Source organism: Hypomesus nipponensis, chromosome 6 (genome assembly GCF_054491055.1).
Source record: "Hypomesus nipponensis isolate SF chromosome 6, ASM5449105v1, whole genome shotgun sequence".
In the NCBI taxonomy this organism is placed as follows: domain Eukaryota; kingdom Metazoa; phylum Chordata; class Actinopteri; order Osmeriformes; family Osmeridae; genus Hypomesus; species Hypomesus nipponensis.
Window position 1 is genome coordinate 12,014,280 of NC_140366.1, and position 25,175 is coordinate 12,039,454.

General features: G+C 43.0%; 1 protein-coding gene across 3 annotated transcripts; it reads right to left on the reverse strand.

Moving 5' to 3' along the window:
- On the reverse strand, positions 1-23,992 carry pinx1 (PIN2 (TERF1) interacting telomerase inhibitor 1). 3 transcript variants are annotated; one of them, XM_084700420.1, is made up of 8 exons: positions 22,909-22,932; positions 22,652-22,688; positions 20,379-20,488; positions 19,859-19,951; positions 19,375-19,456; positions 18,771-18,860; positions 13,295-13,377; positions 1-1,725 (listed from the first exon to the last, which is right to left on the reverse strand). In XM_084700420.1, the coding sequence occupies exons 1-8, from the start codon at positions 22,915-22,917 to the stop codon at positions 913-915; spliced, it is 1,317 nt and encodes a 438-aa protein (XP_084556546.1). In that variant the 5' UTR covers positions 22,918-22,932; the 3' UTR covers positions 1-912. The 3 variants fall into 3 exon arrangements, with proteins under 3 accessions (XP_084556546.1, XP_084556547.1, XP_084556545.1); XM_084700421.1 differs by lacking the exons at positions 22,652-22,688; positions 22,909-22,932 and adding an exon at positions 23,878-23,992; XM_084700419.1 differs by lacking the exons at positions 22,652-22,688; positions 22,909-22,932 and adding an exon at positions 20,916-20,996.
- Between the last annotated feature and the right edge of the window lie 1,183 nt (positions 23,993-25,175).

The following is a 25,175-nucleotide window of genomic DNA, read 5'->3' on the forward strand; positions in this document are numbered from 1 at the left end:
GAAAGGCAACTTGTAGTTTATAATAACAGGATTAGACATTGAAAAGACTGAGCACATAATTCAGCCATTACAAAACAGTCGCAGTAACCAGGAAACATCTACACAGTAAAATGTTTGTCATGGAATATCATGACTGTAGTCATTTGTCAACATACCACCCTCGCTCTCTTTGTATTGTAGCCTCACCACATAGGGTGTTGAAAGGACGACATTATAAAGCTGTGATTGACATGATGCAAATGACACTGAACAAGGTTTGAATAGTTTAATGAAATTATATTCAAACTTATATCCTGTCCTTTGACCAAACTTTATTTTGATTGATCCTGCAGAGATTATTATTCACAATATGGAATTTTATTAAGACAATACAGCTGTATTTTTCTTTAAATAAAATTGTAATGGAAGTTCTATGGGCGTTTGAGAAGCCCTTTGTGAAATTGGTTGTAAAAAGGGCTATACAAATACATTTAGATTCAATGTCACATATTTGCATTTAGTCCTCTGCACTGGAAGGCATGGCTCAATAAATATAAACTCATCAGATTTTTTTAGTCCTTAAAAGAGTCCTTAAAACATTGATGACTCTGGCCTGACCAGCTTGCCACTTAACCCATTTTCAATGTCAAGTGCATATTAATTCAGTAGGGATGAAATATACGTTTTATTTATCACAATGGATGGGGAAGAGAAGCACCAAATTGGTGTCTGAGACACTAGTTTGCTGGATCTGAACTTTCCTTTGCCGACAAGGAGGCTGACCAATCACGTCTTTGTCGCTCATTCACACTTATCAGGAAACAAATGTATCAGACACCAAAATTCATTTGTGAGCAAATACATGTAAAATTAATAAGACAAAGAGAGTTCATTGTTTTGGAAAGTAGGGTTGACAGCTCCAGTAGAAAGTATCTAACACGATGCTATTGTTGCATTCTTTTTCTTCTTCTTGTCCTTTTTGGATTTTCTCTCCACTATTTCAACCACCTCGTCATTGTCATCCACTACCTCAACCACGTTGTTGTCATCCACAATCTCAACCACCTTGTCCTCCTCCTCCTTATCATCATCCACAACTACAACCTCCTCCACATGTTCCCTCTGTTTCTTCTTTTTCTTTTTGTTTACAACCTTCTGGTCCTCAGTTTCGTTTTCAGTTGGTTCTTGTCCATTAACTAAATCTGTTACAGCACTAGTTTGTTTCCGTTTCTTTTTCTTCTTCTTCTGAGTTGGAGTCTGCTCCTCCTCGCAGTTCTGTTCCTGACCGGGGGTAGCGTTGCGGTTCTCAGACAGCAGGTCTTCCTTCTCTGCTCGCTTTCTCTTTTTCTTTTTCTGCGAGGGGGTTTCCTGGTCCTCACAGTCCACCACTATAGGACAGACTGCACACACTTCTTCCTCCTCCACTTCCTCCGCAGTCTCCTCTCTTTTCTTCTTCTTCTTCTTCTTGGACTTGGGTTGCTCTGTGTCATCTGTGGTGTTCTGAATGTAATTGGAGGTCTCTGTTGGGGCCTGTGTCTCACTGTAGTCCTCCGCTGGTCCTCCGCCGGAGGCAGGATCCTGAGTCTCATCACGACCCTTCCTCAGGAGAGCCATCCGCTGGGCAAAGTACTCCTGCATGGTGAGGGTGCTGGTGACAGTTTTTGTTATGGACTCCACATCAGGGTCAGGGGTCAAGGATGCCTCTTGCTCCTCCTCCTCGCCCTGGGAATCAGAACCACTGCTCTCCTGGACAGAAAGGGAACAATATGAGAAGATTTAGATGTTATGGAAAACTCTCCATACTTGCACAACATCTTAGGAAAATGACAGGTGCACTAGCTTGAATCCCCCAATGTTCAAGGATGGCTATTGATAAAATTAAGCAATTATGCCATGCAACCTGATAGATACACCAAGTTCCAGCATGTCGCTGGCAATACACACCATGGCACAGCTTACCTCCCCACCCCGTTTTGGTCCCTCCCATATTAAGTACCTTAACCGCCGAGCCTAAACACACTATCCCTGACGTGTCTCAACTCCTCTGACCTCTGACCTGTCTCTGTAACACCCTGAGGTGACAGCACATCACTGCTTTCAGGAACTTGAACGAGTCAACTCCTCCTATTAAACTTCAATGGGTCAAAAAAAAGGCAATTCCTTTATAGTAAATGTATTTTGTTGACAGAAAAATATGACACTGTCTGGCATGACAGGTGTGAAAAGAAGGCTGAAACCTAAACTGACATAAAGAGGTCTGAAAGCTAAGTGCTTAAAAAAAACTGAAAAAACAAAACCAAGACAAATACAAATGGTGAGAACAGCAGTAGAGGAGGAGTACACATGGTAACCCTCCACAGAGGGACAGTCTACATTTAACTGTACAGACTACAACACTTTGTCACACTGCTCCAATGGCCCATTTGTCTTCATTTTCCTAATGGCCTATTCAATGCATAATGATTTGTCCTGAAGAACACATTCTCCCTAGGAGGACCACACTAAACAATGCCACCCCGCTCCCAACATTACCGTAGAGACACAACATCCAGGACGACATTTATTAAAAGCTACAGATAGGAGATTAAACAAGACAAACCCCTGCTTTGCGGTGAGGCCTACTGTGTTTACATGGAGATTAGGATGAAAGGGCAACCTTACCATAACCATGATTGATTTAGCAGCAGTAAGTCAAACAGGGACACTAAGGAAATGCCAACACTATAGGTACAATCTACTGAAAACTATGAGGGAAAAGAACAAAGGAATATTATTTGGTTTTGTCAACTGAAAACCTGGTTGTACTCTTAAAAGCTCAAAAAACAACCTTTTATCCACAGCATAAGAACAAAACACAACTGATTTACAACCCATCGGAAAACATACAAAATGTGTTTTAGATAATGTATTTAGCTACTTAAGCATTTCAAGAATATTGCAAGACTCACACTAGGTTAGGCCTCCTGGGATTGGAAGTAGCAACCAACTGGTCATTAGTCTTTGTCCTTAACCAACCAAAACACACCTTATAATCAATATTATTCCATATGGGGAAGGTGTGTACGTGTGGGCATTGTTTTGAGGACTTACACATTGATCAATTGGCAAAAACAGATACATCATTCTATAAATAACAATGTCCAATTGAATGTATTTCTTTGAATTTGAGTTGTCGTTTCTTTCCCTCTTCGTCATACAGAGACAAACGCTGTGATTTGACTGGAGCCTCCAAATTCTACTCTTATTAACTAGATGGACCACATCACAATGACGTGATGATGCAGATGATCTCAAGTAATTTCCTGCACGCGTAAGACTTGCACATGATCGACAGGGTGCACCTGTGCACCATAAGAGTTCAAATAATCGGTGAAGTTTCCTGCTAGCGCAGACCTCTGGTCCAAATGCCTCGAACTTCTAACAAGGAAGAAAAGGGACCTGCGGGTACGGGGGGGGGGGCCATTAGACAAAACTTTCAGACTTCTCCAGAAAAAAAAATCTATACTCCCTGTAATTGCACAATGGCATCTCCTCTGGATGGAGTCTGGGGATGGGGGCTTACGGCTGATAGGGTCAAACTAACATGTAACAGGGATTTGGGATGATGGCTAGGGGGCACTTTCCAACTGCCTGTGAAATGACTCTCAAGGGACTGGGTAGGGGTGTGGGACGGGGGGGGGTGAAAGAGGCGGTAGGGGAAAGAGGAGAAGGGGAAATATCCCCTTCATCTAGGCAGTATGGGCTTGGTGTGTGGCTTTTCCTCTCCTCGCCTGGGGACCTCCATTAGGCTCATCGGTGATACAACGGGGAAAAGTGCTGTGCTGAGCACAGGCTAGACTGCATGCCACACACCAACACAACATACACAGAAAACACACACAAAATAACACACACCCCAACACACCAAAACCCAGGCACAACAGGCATACGAAACAACACAGCAAACACTCACACACAAAATTTCACACAGAAAAACACACCAACACACACACACACACAAAGAGAATCCTACTCCCAAACACTGCACTCCTATGGTGACAGCTCCAGATGCAGTTACAGTACATCTATTTCCTTAGCATTATAAAAACAACTACAGGGTGGCAAAGGAGTAAAGGAGATGGTGAACACACCTATACCCAACCACCACCTCCTCCTCCTCTTTCACCTCCAAGCTTGCAGGAAGAGGATGCACTCCCCATGCCGTGTGCAGCTGGGAGATAAGGTTCCTTCGGTAGAGCAGAGGCCTGGCGGGCTATCAGCCCCTTCCTGCTCCCTCTCTACCCTGGCTGGGGATGGGGCTGGAACACAGGCAGGGCCACAAGAGGGTCCCAGAGAAAGGGGGGGAGGATGGTTCTGCAGGCCTCCCCTTTAAGACACTCCAGCTTCATCTCTACTGGTAATGTGTCCACAGGAGAGGCAGGAGCGCCAACGCCAAGACATCAACGAGGAAGCCAAGTCATTCAGAGGCATCATCAGCAAATGCAGAGCAAAATGATGAAGCAAAAGGTGAATCCTTATAGCTTCTGCTACCTTTTAACAGACTTTAAACTGAGACAAGCACATCAAGTTTACAAGAAGAGCTCATTTTTAAATAAGTGTATTTAAAGCTCTAATACAAAAAAAGGAACAGATTTCTGGGTGCTGCTTTTGCTTTTTACTGAGTCAGCAATGGGCTGTTCTTGGAGTGTCCAGGGATTAAGACCTACTTATGAGGGTGACATGACACAATGCTGAGATGCCGTACTCAAGTACAATACTGCAAAGCATAAGAACTTTGCAAACCATCAACCAGGATGACTCGTCCCCTCCCTAAACTGCTCAAGAAAGCCTCATGACATTTACCTTGTAAATACTTTATTACTAATACAGGTGGTTAATAGTGATGGTGTTTTGAGAGCATTGGTCTTGTTGTTTATGTAAAACGATAGCCTGTTAAGTCGGCAGGCTCAAGGTTGGCTTACATCAAAAGATATTCCTCAAGTGGCCGTCAATGTCAAATGTGCAAGCGGGACTTGTCTTGATCTAACGTGAAGAACAAGAGCATTTCTGACATTGTGACAGGAGTAATCCATGATGTATCTGAAGTGTTGAGATATGTGTTGAGAGAAGGCACTTCGTTAGGATCTGATAAGACCTGTTCAGCCTTGTCACAAAAGGGTTCATTTTCTAAACTGTATACAGCTTGGGACAATACCTCCACCTCTAGCTAAACGCAGTATTACAATTACAAAACACCGCAGAGTTCCTTGATCTCCCTGATAAGTCCAGTAATACTGGATGCCTGGTCTTGACTATACCGAGATAAAATAAAAGCTCAAGTGGATTATGAGTCTCCAGTCCTCCCACTGTGCTTGTCACAGAGGGTGGACACATTTTTGGTCATCAAAAAAAGTATTAGCTGGGTGAAAAAGTAGACAATTAGGCGAGTTTGTTCCATCCTTCACTCACTCACTTTCAGGATCAAAGCGTTACAAGACGGTTCCATCCCAAAGCCAACGGTTTCCCTTCATTGGCAGCTGTAGAGTGAGAAAACATCCAGATGCTGTCGTACTGACTCAGTAGCTCAAGATGCCAACCAGAGCCTTTGTTAGAACTTTATTCTCCAAAAAAGTGCCGGTTTGCATTACTGATGGCTGTTTTTCTATAATATCATCATGCCGATATTGTGGGAGGGTCAGTTAATTGTCTGGAGGGGCCCTCATTGTCCTGCCACAATAATAAATGTGGGGATAGCAGGGGTCTATGGATCTAAGGACCATATTACCCTGCTGCCCTTCCCTGGCCAGCTCCCAGGGCTGCCCACTAATCCTTTATGGGCCTGGCGTGGGCGGACATGAACACAGGGGGCTCTCCTGCAGCTCAGACATGACCATGCCACTCCATCCGTCATAATCAATTACTTGTACACAGAAACACACAACCGATCGTGATGGTGTAAATTATTTGATATAAATATTAGTGCTGTCAAACGATTAAAATATTTAATCGCGATTAATCGCATTAATGTCATAGTTAACTCGCGATTAATCACAATTAATCGCACATTTTTATCTATTCTAAATGTCCCTGATTTATTTTTGTCCCAATCTTTTTCAAATTTTAATGCTCTTATCAACATAGAAAAGTGGTTCGGATTGCTTTGTGCAAATATTTTTTTTATTGAAAACAACATTGCAATCGCCTGGCTTTGAACGAGGGGGCAGAGAATTCGCATCAGCTGTGTGCTTGGCCATCAAGTGGTATTTCAGACTGGACGTGCTGCGATGATAGCTCAGATTACAACGATAAAACACACAGATCACTGGTCTTGCCAATAGAACCATTTGGCAACTTTTTAAAAGCAAACTTTCCATTCAGAATCTTATTGGCATCCATTTCGGCATTTCGCGCTCGTCATCCACTCAACTCGAATGTCTAATATCCGTAAACGGGCTCTGCTACTACTCTTTAGCCAGCTCGCAAGCCAAACGAGTGTTTGGCGTGCCTGTTGTTTTGTTTCCGGTCTAGCTAGATCCGGTGTGGTGTTGTAGTTTTTCTAACGTCGGTAGTTGTTGCAACAGCATGTGAAAAAAACTACAAAGTTTGCTAGGCCAAAAAGAGCGTTAATCGCGCGATAAAATAATTGACGCCGTTAATTTGGGTTTGCGTTAACGCCGTTAATAACGCGTTAAACTGACAGCACTAATAAATATTAAAGTTATGTTTTGTGGGTTATTCTTTCCTTGCTAAATGCAGGGTAATAGGGTCATATTTTTACACATAGTACAAGCACAAAAACGGGAATTTGCCAAAATAGTATTGTCTAGCAACAGTATTTGATAATAACAATTCGGAGGCAAGACAATTATTCAAATGAACTACTAGGCTATGACCTTTACAAGAACAGACCTTCCGTTTTGAGGCAATCTCCTTTGCGTGGCGTTGCAGGAACGTTTATCATGCCAAAAAATTGAGTCAACATTATGCATGCAGGTTGACTACCCTGTGCTTGTTTAACATGGTGAGGGTCTGCCAGCAGTGCCCTCCACCCCCCGAGCATAGATGTCATCCCTCTCAAGATGGAGGATTCAGCGTTTACTCCCCCCTCCCCCCCCCCCCCCCCGCCGTCCTGCTGTGATTTATTAGATTAAAGAGGCAGTGATTAAACTGGAGTCAGTGGCCCTACCAAGCCGAGGGGGGCTGGAAACTCTTCAGGATGGTTAGCATCATCGGGGCTGTAATTACCCTACCCCATGCATTCCTACCGCGGCCCCGTAACTAGGAGACAGACGCTTTCTGTTCCCTTTTCCCTCTGTGCTAATCTGTACGCGTCAGCGAGCTGGCACCGCTTGGAGACACCCATCGAGTGAGCTGCCAGGGAGCGGGGATGGGACGGGGGGTGGGCACAGGTGGGGGTGAGCAAGGGGGAGGCAAGGGACAGTGTCACTTGGCAGGCCCTCTTATTTTTCAGACGCAGTAGCGGAGGCAGCAGTGGCGGGCCCTGTCAACGCCCACGCTCTTTGAGAGGCAGCGCTTTTGTTTGAGGCAATTAGATGCTATCCGAGAGTGAATTAGAGCTCCTCGGTTTCACAACAAACATGTCAGGAGCATTAGCCCCGTGCCGGGCAGGCAGGGCGACCCACCAAGGGGCACGTTCAGCACGTTTAACAAGGGAACCTGCAGCGGATTCAAGACTAAAATAAGAACGTCTATTTCAGCATGCTGTAAAAAAAAAAAAAAATCCCTTTGGCAATTCCATTATGAAATACCAGCAGGGTTAGGGAAAACAAACGCTTGACTGTCAACACCTTAATGAACAATTAAGGGAGTGGAAAGTGAGACTAATGAGAATACGATTGCTTGATTGGAGGGAAACGTCTAGCTACATAAAAATAAAAATTTTAGCTACAAAATATAATTACTTTGACAATATATGAGATACAAAATGAAAAGGTGTCTACTGAACTTCCATAGAAAATTGGTAATTCAATGTAACGTAATTTTGGCCAGTTTTGTAAACAACCTGAACCCTGAACCACGATGGTCATGGTGAAAAGTAGCAACATACATGATCTACTTTTAAAAACAGTAAAAGAAAAACACTCAAAACTAATATAAACCTCTGAGAATGTCTCATCTAACTATTGTCCGGCATCACTCACGCCTTTGCATTAGCCTGCTAGCATATATCTCTGTGGGCAAAAAGAGACCACGCTTCTGTGCAGTCAGCAGTGTTTTCATGCTCATGACTCTGCCCGTCGCTTCCCTGGCGCATCTGCCAAACCCCCAGTCCACTCGGCCCCGCCCCCTTCTCCTTAAGATGGTGGCGCCAGGGGAGGCACCCACTGATGTGTGATCCTTCATGTGGACGGGGCGTGGGCAGGAGTAACCAGCAACAGGTGCCACTCGGCGAGGCCCGGACTCTGGCCCTTTGTGCTTGAGTGGGAGTAGGAGAGGGCAGGGAGGTCAGGACGACCCCAGGAGCACGCCATGCCGACTGCAGAAAACTTTCTGGCATCTGAACGGGTCCAGACTTACTATAAACAACAGAAACTAACAGGCCACTGTTCATCAATTGCTGTGTTGAGGAGGAGAGCAGCATGGATGAGGTGTAGGAATCTTGTCGCATGGCAATATGGATTTGCTCTCTTTATATAACATGCTGCTTTATGGTATATGTTTTTGTCAGTTTAATCTCAAGAATATGTTATATAAGAGTATACACTACAATTCTGTTTCTTTGGGGTTGTTTGAAAGTTATTTTGTCAATTATTGCTCAGTAAATGAATGCTACTTTTAACAAAATGCATTGTTCTTTAAACACCTTAATTATCTGAATGAGCCACAAGAAAACAATTTGACTGGAATTCAGGCACCTCGCCAAAATCCATGTTAATTCATAGTCACATTGTAGGTCCTTAGTGGTTTCATTATCTTTTAAGAGTTGGTTTACCTCATTGTTATCAACTATAAACTGATTACTTCAATTCTAAACATAAAAGATCCCCCTTCAACAACTGAGACAGGTTTAAAAAAAGGTTTTGTATCGACAACATATTCTAAACTCAAAGATATTTAAAGTCCAGTTTAAAAATAGGTAAACTACAATATTCCAGCAAGGATAATGATTTACAAGGAATAAAACAAAAAAGCTAAATAAATGTCACAATGTCAAACATACAATTGTCAGACAGGAGCCTTTTTCCATACCAAAAGAGGAAAGAAATATAGTCTGCGAAAACTACAAAACTGTAGGGCTTTGGCGTTTCCACCTTTCAGACAGGCTGGCAGCTTTAAAAATGAGTAACTTTTCTTGATGTATGAATCGGCGGGGAGTCTATTTATCAGCGGGCCCTCTGCGGTCGCCCGCGAGGGTCCCTCAAGTCACGGGCCGCGTCGCTCCCCTTTGACTGATTAATTAGCCAATCAGAGGACATTTTTCACCGTGCGGCAGGATGTTTTATTTCAGCTAATGCCGGGCTTTGGAGCCGGGGCCCGATGGAGCCTCGTCGGCTCTTTCGGCTGGGCGGAGTGGCCAGGCGAAGGGGCAGGAGAGATAAATCAAGGCTGCTTGGTCCTCCCCGAGGCTCCCCTAACTAAACCCCCTGAGGAGAGAGCAGAGAGCTGTGGCAGTAGAGAGAGGGCTGGGAGGTGGGGAAGGGGTGGCAAGAGTAGTAGAGGGGAGTGGGGGGTTGAAGACAGGGGTGAAGGAGAGGGAGAAGAGGGGGGAGGTGGCAGGAGAAAGGGGAAGAGGGGGGAGGTGGCAGGAGAAGGAGAAGAGAGGTTTAGGGAGGGTAGCAGGAGTAGTCAGGAGTTTTGGGGTTGGAGAGGGGTTGGGGAGACTAGGGGAAGGGGGCACGGAGTCAAAGGAGGGGTAGTGTGGGGACAGGGACACAGGACGGCCAGGGGCACTGCTCGCCCGCCGATAAGCAAAGGGAGCATGAGGCTGCCAAAGCACCTTCATTTAGAAAAATCCGAGGCTCTTTGATATCTCTGCAGGCGAGAGCCTGTCGTTTGTCATGCCGTGAGTAATTGTGTCGCGGCGCAGACAAGAGGCGAAGGAAGGAGCTGGAAAGGGGGCGTGGGAGGTGTGATGGATGACAGAGAGGAGTGTGGATGGACAGCTGCTCTGACTCTGCTGGATAAGCCACCCTGGTTGGGGAGGGTTGAATAATGTTTCGATGGAAATATTTGCAGGTGGTTGGAGACACGGGTGTGGAGCCAGGGAGTCTCTGGTGACACCAGCATCAATCACCCACACTGTGAGACAGGTAGACTACTGTAGTCCCTCAAGCTAAAGCTGTTTTATTTTTCCCAGAAATGTGTTCTGTCGATCTTCTGCATTACATTCTGAATGCACCATTTGTATACTGCTTTGGATAAAAGCATTTGCTAAAAGAATAAAGTCTAATGTCAAAATACTATGAAAGAGGAAAAAAAAAAAAAAATGTGTTATGAAAGTTTTAGAAATCATGCTCACTTGAGACTGTTGGTGAGAGAAGACACTTTGAGCTCCATTAATGGATGAAGACAGGGCACATGAGCAGGTGAGGGAGAGGACAACACTTGGCTGTCCTCCTGCTCCTCTCCATCCAAACAGCAAAGATTCTGGTGAGAAGGAGTGTGTGGAACGGCAACTGTGTGTGTGTGTGTGTGTGTGTGTGTATTTGTCAGAGTGTTGTGACTAGTGATAAAGGGCTGGCAGGAAGCACATCTCAGTGGAGGAAGGAAAAACCCCAGCAGAGAAGGGGGGGGGGGGAATAGGGTAGGCGGGGGAGGGCGAAGGGAAAAGGGGATGGCAAAAGTGGGTGGAGGGTGGGGTACGGACAGGGATAGGAAGGTGGCCACCGGAGAAGGAAGACACAGGTTTTTGGGAAGTTCATCCAGATAACGGGGGAGAGGGTCCCAAGGCCTTACCTTGGAGGAGTGCAGATAGGGGTCTGGAAGCAGTGTGAACACGCCCCAACCAGCTCTGCTCCCTCTGTTCTAAGTGTGTATGTGTGTTAGCAAAGTGGACCCAGTGCCGCCAACAAACCAAACCTCCTATTGTGGATTTAGGCACTAAACCAGGTACACATGCAGCTTCCTGTGTGGATACAGGACTCAGTCCTGTGGAACACAACTCTTCCTGAATAGATACATAAAGCGACGACTACACAAGTATGCACAGAAATAAACAAGACACTAATCAAACATCCCATTGCATGAGTCTGAGTTTAAATACCCTTCAGTGTGTGGCGAGGAATCACATTGTAGTGTGACTGGGTCGCATGAGATTCACACTTGCAAACCGGCAGTACCGCCACCCCCCTCCACCATTACCCAGCAGCCGCTGTTCCTGGGCCATGCCGCACTGCCTCATGGGATACCATTGTGAATGCGCTGAGTGTTTTTGATCCGGCCAATAGGGTCCCATCAGACCAGGACAATAACAACCCGTGACAAAACGATTAGAGGGGGAGGGGGATAAAAAAAGAAAGAAAAAAAATGAGAAAAAAAAGGCACATATTGCTTGCGTTTATTTCCAATGCTAATCATCGTGGGAGATGAGGCCATTGTGATGCCGATGGCCTGGCCTCAACGGGGAATGCAGAGCCTCTTTAACTGGAATTATGGATTTGGGGCTGCCAATGTCTTACAGCCAAAGATGGGGGAGAAAGAGGGGAGGGCTGGGGGAGATGGAGTCAGTGTCCAGTATGCATCGTAGTCTAAGCTACACCTGTGTTTGTGTTCTGTCTGTGTTCTGAGGCCTGAGACGACAGGAAGGAAATAACAAGCTTGCAGAAAAACCTGTTGAGACACAGACAAAAGAGGCGCCCAACATGTCACAGCTCAGACTAATATCTTTTTAAAAGTGATAATGAGATAGTGTCTAAATGAAATATGAAAGGCAAGGTTATGGAACATATGTCCTGTGTTACTTTTGTCCTCCACTTAAAATATTTATGCCATGACTGTCATAACTCAAACACAGACAAATACACAGTTGTGACACAAAAGTCAAGTTGTTTCCCCACTAATGATTAGGCTACCTCTCGATACATCCCAGGGAATTGTTTTCCTCTTAAAGAACTGATTTCTGCCTTACTTAACCTCCTTCTATAATCATTCAAATAAATGAACTGAATAAGTGTTTAATTACAGCTTGTTTCCTGTGTTTTTGTTTCCTTCAGAACAAATGAGGTGCTAAGCAACAACATAAAGCAGGCAATCACTGACACCTGAGCACAGGGATTGCATGAGTCAGTCACACCTCGTCCTAGCTACGCTACACTGACACAGCCACCAAATAAACAGCTCAAGATGACACCATGTACCGAACAAATGTTGATCTTTGTGATGTAAAAAAATAAAACATGCCCACAATAAACTAATTCAGTCATTTCTGAATCTTTGAAATCAACAGCCTTGGTTCACTCAATTCACAATATCCCCCCCAAAAAGAAACATATTCCAGTTTTTAATGTTAATTAAAAACTTTTAAACTATACTTTTTCCTATCCATGTTGGCATTACAATTTGGCTTAACTACTGAAATAAGACATGGCATAGGCTGACAGTCACATTGCTAATTGGCTTAATCAGTTAAAACAAACGTCGTCGACAGGGACCTCTATAGGTTGGAGGCAGACTCGCAGCTTCATGAATTCATCAGAGTAAACCAAAAAGAGCCATATGGCAGTTTTCACAAGTTCTATGTGGTCAAACCAGTAAAGTTGAGTTGAAAAACTGAGGAAACTGAACTTTTTTTTGCAGGTGTCATCATTACAGATTTCTGCACACCTCACCCCAAATCTCAGTTCCCTGGTAATGGTGCCCTTTGGCACATGGAACGACCTGAAGCCACCTCTCTTCAGAGAAGGAGGGAGGAAAGAAGGTAGAGAAGTAGAGGAAGAGAAGGAGGAGGAAAAAGGGCTAGAGTGCAAATCCTTTAACTGGATTGAGGCGCTTTCACCTCTAACGGTGGCCTGTTGTTGGTGCTCAAGCTGCACGCTACATCACAGTTAATCCAGGACCACAGACTGCTGGAGGCCTTGAGCCAAAGAGGGGGTGGGTGACGTTGTGTCAGCTGGTTATAGCAGCGGTGGTCAGACTTGATTACAGTGTCAGACGAGTATAAGACAAATTAATGCCAGAGGTGTGCCACCCCCAGTGTGATCCTATTGGTCAGGAGGTGGATATTTTGGTTGATACATTTCAATTTAGATTAAGCTTACAATGACCTGTGGAGGTATTTCACCCCTGCAGCAAAGGTTCAAGTCAATTAGGCAGGGGTGTGTCATCCAGATCATTAACAGGTGGGAATTGTGGAAGGATGAAGGTGGTGGTGTGTTACCTCCTTCTGGGTTTTAGAGTGTGTCGCCCTCTTCCCAAAGATACAGGCCAGGTCAGTGTCACTGCGACTGGAAAGGTCCTTTCCTGGAAGAATAGATTAAACAGATATACCTTTATTAATGCCTGGCATTACGCAACATTGCATGGCAATGTGCCTACTTTACGAGTTTGGGACAATACAAATGGATCAAGCTCTTTCTAATGCATCAAAGGTATATGCTCTTTCAGTATATCACACATTGAATGACACAGCTCACACTAGATGTGTTTGTGTCTGTATCTTGGGGGGTGAGGTCATTCCTGAAAATAACAAAAATGAATACAAGGAGCAGAAATTGTGGCACATGCCGACCAGTCCCAATTTCTCACAATCCACAGAACAGAACAAATGCTTCTAGCTATTTATGAACTGATAACATCTGAAACTTTTGCAAAGTCGTTGAAGGGGAGGAGATGGGGGATGAAAAAGTACTTAAAAGTGGAGAAAGGACACATTTTTGCATGGTCGCTTCGGGATAAAACGACCAAGAAGAAAAATAAACGCGCAGCGCCAGGAGGACCTGCCACGCCTTCAGCCTGCCGTTTTCCACTCAAGCCTCAAAGACTCCAGGAGCACAAGGGCCGGCCGTCTCGGACTCAGAGTCCTGTTCATACAGCTGCATCCTCTTCCTTCAGCAGGGCTCTGATAACATTTGGTTATTTATTGCTCCAACCGCCAACCCTCTCCCCCCCCCCCCCCCCCCCCCCTGCCTTTCAAAGCCAAAGGGTCCAGGGGCTGAGGATTGACCAAGCAGTCGGGTGTTTCAAGTGGAAAACAAACAGGGGGGCTGTCTGTGTGTACCCTACTGATCTTGGTCGAAGGTAAAATTAGACCCGACCGTGACATGTTTAGGCCTCGGGAAGTATCTGTCAAAATGGACAGGGAAACTTCAGGTGAAAGTGTTAGCCGTAACATGGATAAAAAGGATCTTTAGTCTTTTTCCCCCCCCACTGTCTTGAACGTCCCAAAATGGCTGGTTGCCATTGGCCTGGACAGGAGGGAGGGTTTTTGCGGTTCACAAGGGAAGCTCTAAGGAATACCTTGTTTGGTTCCAAGGTCACAGTTGAGAATACAACGATTGCCAATGAAGATGCTTGCCAAACCAGCTTAACCCCATCGCCCCATTGCCCTCTCAAGCAGATTGACTAATCTGACATCCAAGATACTCAGAACACAACCTGAAAGGTATGGGGGCCAACATCAAAGCTATCGTGTCCCAATTAATGCTGAGTGACATTTAACTGCACGTTTGGGAGTTTAGGCCAAAAGTGTTTTTGTAAAGATTGGAATGGTATTGGCTTAACACATGTTGCAACACCAGCAGCAGTATAGTGTGACCTTTAGTTTACCTAATCAGTACACTTCGCATGGTTTGTGTCAGCAACCCAACACTGAATCCACCTTTAAAAAGTACATATTTTAAATGCCAAGTACTTTCCTTGAATTTGAAACAGAGCGAGAGTAGGGTTCTATTGTATTGAGGGCCCCCGAGTGATGCCAGACACAAGCGCTATGGACTGCAGTGGTTACATTCCCAATCAAATGCACTAACTCTGCCTGACAGGTGATAGGTGAAGGCTACAATTAAAACTGGGTTACTGTTTACACTGTGAGCACAGGTCCAAACAGCAGAGATGCTGGTACCTTTCTACAGAAAACGAAGGCCATCAATCCTCCATGCAAGCAGTGAGGAGGCCTGGACAGAGAAGAAAAAAAGAAAGAGAGAAAACTAATCTAATGAAGACTGCTTTTTCACAATTACACTCACCTTTGTTGACAAAATAACTCCTGAGTTATGGAATTCAATATCAAATTCAAATATCAAAATGTGGGATCATTTGCAATAGTCAGACAATAGTTTGCATCCTAACTGTGGGAAACTTTCAACAACATTCTTGACTGGTTGAGGGAGCTTGTTGTTCCCGCTCATGATAACGGTTCACTTCTATGAGTTAATACAAACGGAGTGTCCTTTTAAGTTTTAATTACATGTGAGTTGACAGAGCTGCATAAGCAGCACCGGTGACCAGTCCACCTTTAAAACTTCTCATGTAAATGGCTTAGTCACTGTAAATCCATTACCTGCCTTTACTTGGCAACTGCCGCCCTGGAGAGGTACTCATGCAAGAGGCATGTGAATGGGCGTGGCTATACGCCAGTTGCCAAGTAACCGTTGGTTGTCTGTGGAGATAGAGGCAACAACTTTACCTCAGGTGAGTGATGTGGGTTTATGGACACTGTCTGTAACCATAGCAGCGAGATAGTTATTTGAACCTCAAGGAAATAGTTATGTCCCATTTACCATATCCTGGCAATGTAAATTGATACTCTATTCTTCCCACAAAGGCATGCTTAGCATTAGGCTATTCCTTTCATAACACCGTTATTAGCAGTTTGTGGACAAACAAGTCTAGCCAGCGTCCCTTTAATGGCATGACAACAAGAGACTCCTGATGTAAACTATCTTACAAAGTACAACCTTCCGTTTGGCTTAGGCTGTCCATTGGGTGCTGGGGGGGTAATGGGAAATTATATGAATGCTATTTAGGGCTGTCAAAATTGCTCAAAAATGACGTTCAAATATTCCCTTAAAAAAAACACATATTCGAATATATTCGAATTTCTGGTTGCGCATTAGGTACGTCAATAACAGGACAAGTTAATACAACGATACATAACTGATGTTAGCATCAGCATAACTGATAACTGGTGAGGGAGTCGGGCTAGTAATCAGAAGGTTGCCGGATCGATTCCCCGCTGTGCCAAATTAAGTTGTGTCCTTGGGCAAGGCACTTCACCCTACTTGCCTCAGGGGGAATGTCCCTGTACTTACTGCAAGTCGCTCTGGATAAGAGCGTCTGCTAAATGACTAAATGTAAATAACTACTTGTATACTGTAGGTAGGCCTAATTTATTTAAGTTTAAACATATTTGACAAATTACCTACACAAAAATAAGTAAATGAACTAATGGCCAAGACCGCAGACCTTGGCCTCTCGATCGGACACACGCGCACTTTGCGCATCGCTGTGTAAAATGAACGACAACAATAAACAAATGCTGAGTTCTGATCAAGAGTTTTGTGCGAGCAATTTAAGGTTGCGATTCTTGTCCCAAATATGGCAGGCTTCATTCAGTGATTGAAACAAATATTAATTACATTAAAGTTTTACAGTATAGAACCGACATTGAACGCTCCGAGCGAGCTGTGCTGTGGTAAACATGGGGATGTAGCCTCAAGTTGCTAGTTGCTGAATAGTAAGCTAACTATCTTACATAGCTTACACACTACTTTAGCTGTAGGCTCAACAAGTTAACTAGCCTGACGTTGTCATACTCATAATTCTAGTCAGAATATGAGTCTGAAAACTCTCCATTGGGCTGTGACTATGGGGCGTGTTTCAACCTAACTCGTAAAACAAATGCCTCTACGCTCAATTGGATAGATCTACAACCAATCAGAGCAACGTAATGTGTTGTTTGTTGAAAACAAATTCAACCCAAGGGCTCTTTCGTGACGTTGTTGATTACGTTACTGTTGATCATCTGTCATCATCGTATAAAGCCCGCCATGGCAATTTCATTGGTACGCCCAGATCCTGGTTTTATTTAGTTGTTCCCAATACGAGACCCTCCAGACCCAACTTCCCGACCAATTTTTTTTGTGGGCGGGGAAAAGTTGGGCTGGCAGCCAGGCTACAAGTTAAACATCAACTGACCAAAATCTGAAATATTTCCAGACATCACTCTTTAGATTTTGTGGGGTTAAAATCACTTTCTCTGCTGCGGTCAAGCTGGGTTCTGCACTTACTGCCATCTTCCATGCAAGTCAACTGTCAGCAGTGACGCTCAGGCGCGCGCCCACCCGCAAAGCAGACTGACGCGCTGTCGCTGCGGTTGTGTTTATTTTTTTTTATATATATTTGATATTAGCAACCATTATAGGAGCAAAGTTTTTTCTTTATTGCTCCATTATAACAAAAATATACCCCTGGCCAAAAGTCCCCTACCAAATGCCAAAGGAATGCAGAGATGAAATTTTGGCAATGAGTGGGTTTATTTTTGGTTTTCTATCATGGAGGTCAATGAGGTTGTTAGAGAAAGGCTAGGGGGAGGGGGGGGGGGGGGCTTGGAGGTGGGAGGGCAAGGCTGTGAGGATGTCCATCCTCTCCTCCAAGTGTCTCCTGCAAGGTGCATCCAAATCTCTCTTATTTATCTATCTGGTGCATGACCCTTTTCCGGTCCCAGCTAAATAAAGAACACCAAAACAGGACCTAGAGTCTGGAGGACAGATTGAGGCCTGTGTTATCAGAGAAGGGGTCACCTAATGGGTTACACAGACGCTAGTAGATGTTGTTTAGGGGGAAGGGGGGCGGGGCTCAAATGGAAAGGCCAGATGCCCCAAACAGGAAACAGGAAGTGGCCATTGAGTGACGTAGCAGTGAGTCTTCCAGGTGAGGTGACAGCAGAGGATTTTTGTATTGGCAAAACAGAGTTGTTTCCACTAACACTGGTATGATGCGATTTCTAAACTATTCACAAATGTTGCTGCTGTTAAACTGTTTTTTTCTTCATAGCATATGTGAGGAGAACATTAAAGGTCCTTATATACATAGTATGATTTTGCTATATTATAGCATATAACAACTCTTCATTGTGGTGCAAATGGATCCATTTGAATCACGGATGCTCTCACTTCCTCCCCTCACATTCATGTATAACAGGTCATCCCCACCCCAAACACCACCATAGATCTGCAATGCAACTGGTTCATATCATATCCATCACCAGTGGACCTGAACATTTCTGGCCTGATGCTTAGCTATCTGACAGGAAGTCATGTCAGGTCAGAAAACAGGCAAGTTTAATATTAACCTCCTTCCCTCTCTCCCCCTTCAACTTCTCTCCCTTTCCATTTGCCACTCCCTCTCTCAGAAAGTGGATTGTGGTTAGGCTGACAGAGCCGTTCCTCATCAACCTGGTACGGTGTGATGGAGCGGTGCTGTGACCTGCGGCTGAGGTCAGCGAGGGGGTTGAGGGGCTTTGTGAGCTGTGGGGAGAGCAGCTCGGCTGTGGGCAGAGAACCCATGCAGGTGATCCATCATGTGGAGTTACAAATTAACATTCGGCTGGGATTCTGCAGAGATACTGTTAAATAATCAAAGATGATTTAAAAAAACGTTGTATTTGGTGTCTACTTGCAAAAAAAAAAAAAAAAAAAAAAAAAACAACAAACGTGCCTGGACAGCCCATTTAAGATCTGACAGATGGTGATGCAGAACGCCAAAACTCAGTCCCTATTTAGCCGACCGTGCAAGGAAGATCTGATTCGATTAGTATAGGATATTTTACATGCACACAGGCCAGGTCTAACACGAAGGCTTAAATAAAAACAATACAACTTCTCTAAAAAACAACTTGATCACACCATACTCACCCTTGGTAAACTTCATGTAATGGACCCTCTTTTTGGATGTCTTTGACTTTTGCTCCAGACTAAAACTCTGCTTCTCGTCTGTAGTGGGCTCTGAGAAACAAACAAAAAACGATCATAAACATGTCACAGGTGATGAGTTGCCAACAGCCATATTTCACTTCTATCAGGCTACAATATCCTTCAGTTGCTCCATTTGTTAAGCACAGAATACTTTTTATTTTATTGATTAGCATTTTCTACAATAAAGGCTTACACGCTAACATTGTAGGGCCTTTGTGTCACAACAGCATCCCCTAGTGGGCAACAAATGAGCTTAATAAGCTTAACATGATCGGGTACAGCTATGGTTCTCATACTGTGGGGCATGGGCTCCAGGGTCATTTGACTGACAGCTTAAAATACCCTTGCCTCAGGGAGAGAGAGTAAGGACACATGATGATTGCTTGGTGTCGAACTACAGGCAAAAGTTGGAATCAGATTCCAATATCGGGTCTGTCCTTGGATAGACAACCTATTTAAGGTTCATCTCTGGTTTTAGCATGTATTCCAGTTCCACAAAAATACATTATGAGGTCATCACAGCATTCCTGTGTGTCTGTCTTACCTTTGATGTCATTTTGACCATGGCAGTTGTTCAGATCAGCTAGAAGCTGGTTAAAGTCATCCTGATGAGCAATCCAATTGTCCTGTTAACAATTTGTGGGCAAAAAACATCCATGTCAGTCTTCAAATTGCAATTTAAATGACTTTAGTTCAGCTTGTGTTTTGGTTTAGGTACCTGCCGTTTCACCATATAACACACATCAAAGGTTCCTTTCCCCATACCATTACACGTGTTTAGTAAATTACACCCCTACATGTAATTACAAACCGGCTCCTCAAACAGGTTAAACTATGTAGGAACAGGGTAAAGAATGTGTGTCCGTCAGGTAAAATGTTACCCATTCACAACCATCACAATCAAGCAAGGAAACAACAGGCCCCAGCAGATAAATCCTACACAGGGTTGTAGTCTCAAGGACACATGTTGCACAGGGTTGTAGTTTCAAGGACACATGCTACAAGGAGAGCTCAGGGGAGGTGCTCACCTCATGGTTGGCAGCAGTTCCTAGACCCAGGTTGTTGTTCTTCACCTTGACCTTAATGTGTTCTGTTGACCCCTGCTCTGTTCTCCCCAGTCCCTGCAAAAGACACAAAATAAATACAATTCTGGATTCTGCTCTTCTCGAGTTTTCAAGTCCACTGTAGGTGGTACTAAAACAATGACCACTAGTAGCCTTTCTTAATCCTGACCTGACCCATTTTTTGGTTCAAATGAATGGGTTGTTATAAAGATCAGTGGAAGCCTTATTAATTTGGCATGTTGGTAGCATCTACAATAAGCATGGCAAGGGGTCCTGAGGACCAAGATCAAGAAAGACTGCACTACAGCTTCCCTCCTAATAAAATGGGGGTAAACATTAGAACTGGACTTTAAGCACGGCTGAAACATCCACGTTTCTTAAACTTGCCCCAAATTTCAGCAATACACACTTACAATTACATGATATGTTACAATAATTGTGGCTTTAATAGCTAGATAGAAAAATGTTAGTATTCGCACGCTACCTTGCCCTTCGACCAGCCCATCCGCTCGAGCATCTTCTGGCCAAATTTCGACTCATCCTTACTCCAGGCGCTGTTCCTCGGATCAACAGACCACTTCTGCTTTCTCCGGGCTGCAAACGACAGACACCTTAGCTAGCGAGCTTTTTGAGGGCCATCACAAAATTACGTAAAAGCAAAGGGGATGTGTCACAATGTTGTGGTATGAATTTGTTGTATACTATCAGTTGCAATATTTCCATAATTATACATACGTGACATTACAATCAATACAATTTAGACAACTTACAGATAAGTATTTACCATTAGTTGAAGCTAGCGTACACAATTAGCGTTAACTCTCCATACCTGCTAGCCTAGCCTTGTACAATGCTAACTTGGGGACACTGTTTTCAGCCCACACAGAAGCGTTTCTTTAAAACTAGACTTTATTTTAAATGAAGGGCGACTTGTTATGAACAAGGAATACAACATCGGAACCGTATTTTAACATAATTAGATACAACATCCAGATATTTAAAAGTTCAGTGTAACACTCACGTTCCGCAAGCATGGACATCTTGAGGTCTTTAAACACGTGGACAAGTCCCGCGAGTCTTAGAGTTGCCTGTGTAAAATTATTTATTATCATATAATTTTATTTAGAATACGAATGCATTTATTCCGACTACAATTAATTAGTAATGTAATTTGTTATTTGTACATGGACTTTGATTTGGATTCCTTTGTATATTATTTTTTACTGAAATTGGATGTTTTCTAACTCAAGGGGTCACCATTGAACCATTTAAATCAGTTTCACCAAAGCGTCTCCTTTAATATTTTTTAAATAAAACTACAGTGAAAATTCAGAGAAGTGAACAATGTTACTAAAATTGTTATTGGACAAGAAAGTGTTTTTATGACCAGCAGATCATGAAATAATTAAAGACTGGCTCTTGACTGGCTCTTTCAGTATCTTGTGCACGTGCAAAGATGAATGTAAAGGACAAAAAGGCCACACTAGCCTCGATCCAATTGGCTGGGGTACTACCTCGAACAAAATGAATGTACGTAACCTTTACGTAACAAGTGTTAGGACGAGACCAGAGAATACTATAAGGAACTGTTTTGAATGTCTGTGCTCTCTCTTTCTATTTTTGACTGTCTTGATTGTTATTCACTGTACTTTAATCTTATTGTTATTACTTTATTTTTGTATTTTATGTTTTTAATTATTGTATTTGTAAATGGTATTTGTACTATGCTTGATTGTTCATTAATACAAATGTAAAAAGCCATGAACTTGTTATGAAAGATTTTACTAAATGTATGTCTGTAATCAAATGCAACCAAACCCCCAGTGTTCTGATAAGAAATATCAATAACACCATGTTTTTATTTACAGTTTTAGAGAAAACCTTGCCGTTCCATGGTAGCAACACCTCTTTACTTGTCTTGAACACTTAATCTTACTTCAAGATTGAAAGATTGTCTGCCCTTGTTAAATAAACATCAAGATCCCTGTTTCAACACAATCAGTGTTCTTGGAGTGGCATTGGTTTGCTGACTTGTTTCTGCGTTCATGACTACAGTTTCTATGAAGAAAAGCATTGAAGGACTATTGACAGTAACTGTTGTGCAGGCTATATGCATTAAGCACTACATTGGTACCTGAACAATAAGGTGCAACCAAGCTCAAGCCTTCAAGAGGAGACAGATCATGAATCAATCAGGGTTGGTGAACTGACTGATGCCCAAAAGTTCATACTGTACTACATCCCTGGTAGACAAAGTTATGATACTATGAACCAATTAGCGAAAGATTACATGGACCCTGATGGCTACCTTCCACATTATACTGATAGATAATAGATTATGAGGACACCTAAGGATGAATCCAAACGTACTCTCTGTGCCATTTACAATATGATAGCCCATTTCACACAGTGTCAAACTAAAGCAATTAGAAACCAGAATACCCTTAACTTAACCGTCTGATCCAGGATTAAATGATACTGAAGGTAACTTAACTTTCAGATAGTGAAAGCAACAACTGTGAGTTGGGTAATCTGATCCCAGGTCTGTGTCTAAAGGAAACCTTTACCTCAAGCAAGGGCTTAAGAAGGTGTTACAAAACAGTGACAGTAGCTTGAGATGGATCAGTGACAAGGATCAGCCATCATTCTTAGAAAGATCTGAGGGGTCACCCCGAAGAGCTGCACCACACAGTATTCATATCCTTTCCATTTAAAATTGAGTAAAATTGAGCAATCAAATATTAAATACATACTAACCGAGAGTGAGGTCATGCCGGGAAATATCAAACTGAGGCTGGAACGTATCGACCGAGCAATCAAACGGTCGAGGATAGTAAGTAGTTTATTATATGGCATGTTTAGCTTCTTTTCATTCTTTTCTCTTTTGATAGACATGAGCTATTGAACTAATGATGTAACTGTCTGGAATTACTGTATAAAAGAGTGCTCAGATCACGAATAAATAAACAGAGATCAAGATCAAGAATAAACAGATAAAGACAAATTCTTCTGACCTCAGACATTTAATCATCGAAATTCCACTACACACTCAGGATACACTTGATGTAACTGTGAAATTCCGCCGCTTCCTTAAAAATGTATAAGCCCATATGTAGATTGTTGATTTGTAGATTGTGATCTAAAACTTTCCATTGCATACACACGTTATTTTACAGTTGTTTTTTCATGCCACATATACAATAACTTAATACATGTACAAGGAAGGATATTCCCCCACAAGCTTTAAGAATGATTAATATTTCCAGTCAGATTTCCTCCTAGAACATTCAGTATGATTCTCATTGTTACTGTGCGCAGGTTGACACTAGCTTTGAATGGAGCTGCTTAAAATCCTGTATGAAACCTTTAGTTTGACATCGTTGTACTTTGTAAGTTATGCTAAAAATCCCTGCTCAACAAACTGTAGAATTTAATTTGTCTGAGCCAAAAGGAAGTATACGTTGTATTCAACCATGGAGGCACAGATCACGCTGCTGATCAATCAGTTTTATGAGACAGGGGTAAAAAGCAAAATGTCAGCACCACAGTTCTATGACTCATCAGTGTGTAGTCAATGGGACTCCCGTTACGGGAGGCCACAACACGTCAGTGTCTTTGTGAGATTGAGTTTAGGCTACAGTACAGCTGACTCATCGATATCGCTCATTTTGAAGATGAGTTTCAAACAGTTTTACTATCCAGGTGATGCTGAACAGATTTGTCATCGAAAGTGAGGATGAAGACAAGACTCTTTGAATCACTTGTTTTGTTATTTTGTGTTGAAATTAAAGGCATTTTAGCCGCAGTAGCCTATATGTTGTCTGCTTTCTATCAAAAGTAATGAGTTGCTAGGCAACACATGAAACACACCGTGAGAAGACTTGAGAGCTAGCTACAATTAGCCTAGAGGTACCATTTAGTTTCGTTAAAAACATATAAATAAAAAGAAGCTAAAAATGCCATATAATAAACTATTTACCAACCTCGACCGTTCGGTTAATAAGTAGTTCAGCCCGCGGTCAATACGCGGCTCCCATGACTACCCATTAGCCATCAGAAAGTTCCTTTACAAAGGGTGTGGGGAAAAAGTGTAGGTCAGAGATGAGTGGTTGATCATACAGTAAATTAATTAATCAGATGGGATTGAAAAAAAGAAATCAACAATGCTTTTGACTGGTGAGATCTGGGCAAAAAATGGATGTGCAAAAAGCAAGGTGTCCAAAGATCCAGAGAATTATGACTCACAGTGTGGGGTCAATGGGAGGTCACCGGTGTAGGCTATCTGTAGGGCCTAAGATTGAGGAATTGTGAATTTTGACATTACACAAACTGATGTGGAATTTCACAGGTTTCAACATGACCTCTGGTCAATCTGGAGTTCTTCTTTCTTCTAAATAATGTGACTGTACATGTTGGGTCACCACGGTGGCCGTAGTGTGCAAATACACACACCTAAATACATAAACGAGCTGCAAATATATAAACGCGCTGCAAAAAGGAAATAACGCAAACCCCGAAAACAAATGCAAACAGAAAAACGCTGCATCCAGATTACACAACGGAAGTGCTCCAGGCCTCTAGGGGAAGCGCTAAGTGTTTCTTTATTTGCAGCGCGTTTGCTGAATGCTGCGCATGTGTTGTAAAATTAATGAAGATGTTTTCTTAATTTGCTTGTGTTTTGTCAATTGCCTTCGCACATGCGTTCGCACATGTCGGCCACCATAGGTCACAAGTTGAGGAACTGTCCTTGCTCTGCGCATACTTTTTTCCTGTAAAGGGAATTTTTACCTGGTTTGCAGTTCTGAACAACCATTTCATGTCTCACATTACCAGTTTTACATAGCAAAGCTGGTTCCAATATGTTCACACCATTTAAATGGAACAACAACATGCATGTTAGGTCTGATAAGAGACTATTGCATTGGATGATTTAATTCGAAGCACACCTTCAGTAAAAAAAAAACAATCATTGACAAACCTGCTATTGACCCCTGTCGTTACTTATCTTGATTGACTATTTATTGGAGAAACACGATTACCAATATCCATTTATAGGTTGTTATAAATCCTGAGAAGATGGATGTTTGTTACATTGCTTAGATCGATTTGTCTGTTTCGTCCATAACTTCACTCCCTCACCACAGTTTTTCAGTGTTTTGACTCTGTTTCCAAAGCTAGAGGGAGGGTATCACATGTTACTCTTTGATCACCCTACAAGGGAGAGGATAACCAATGGAGGAGAGAGGGGAAGGTTGTCTTGCACGTCCCCACAGCAAAAGGT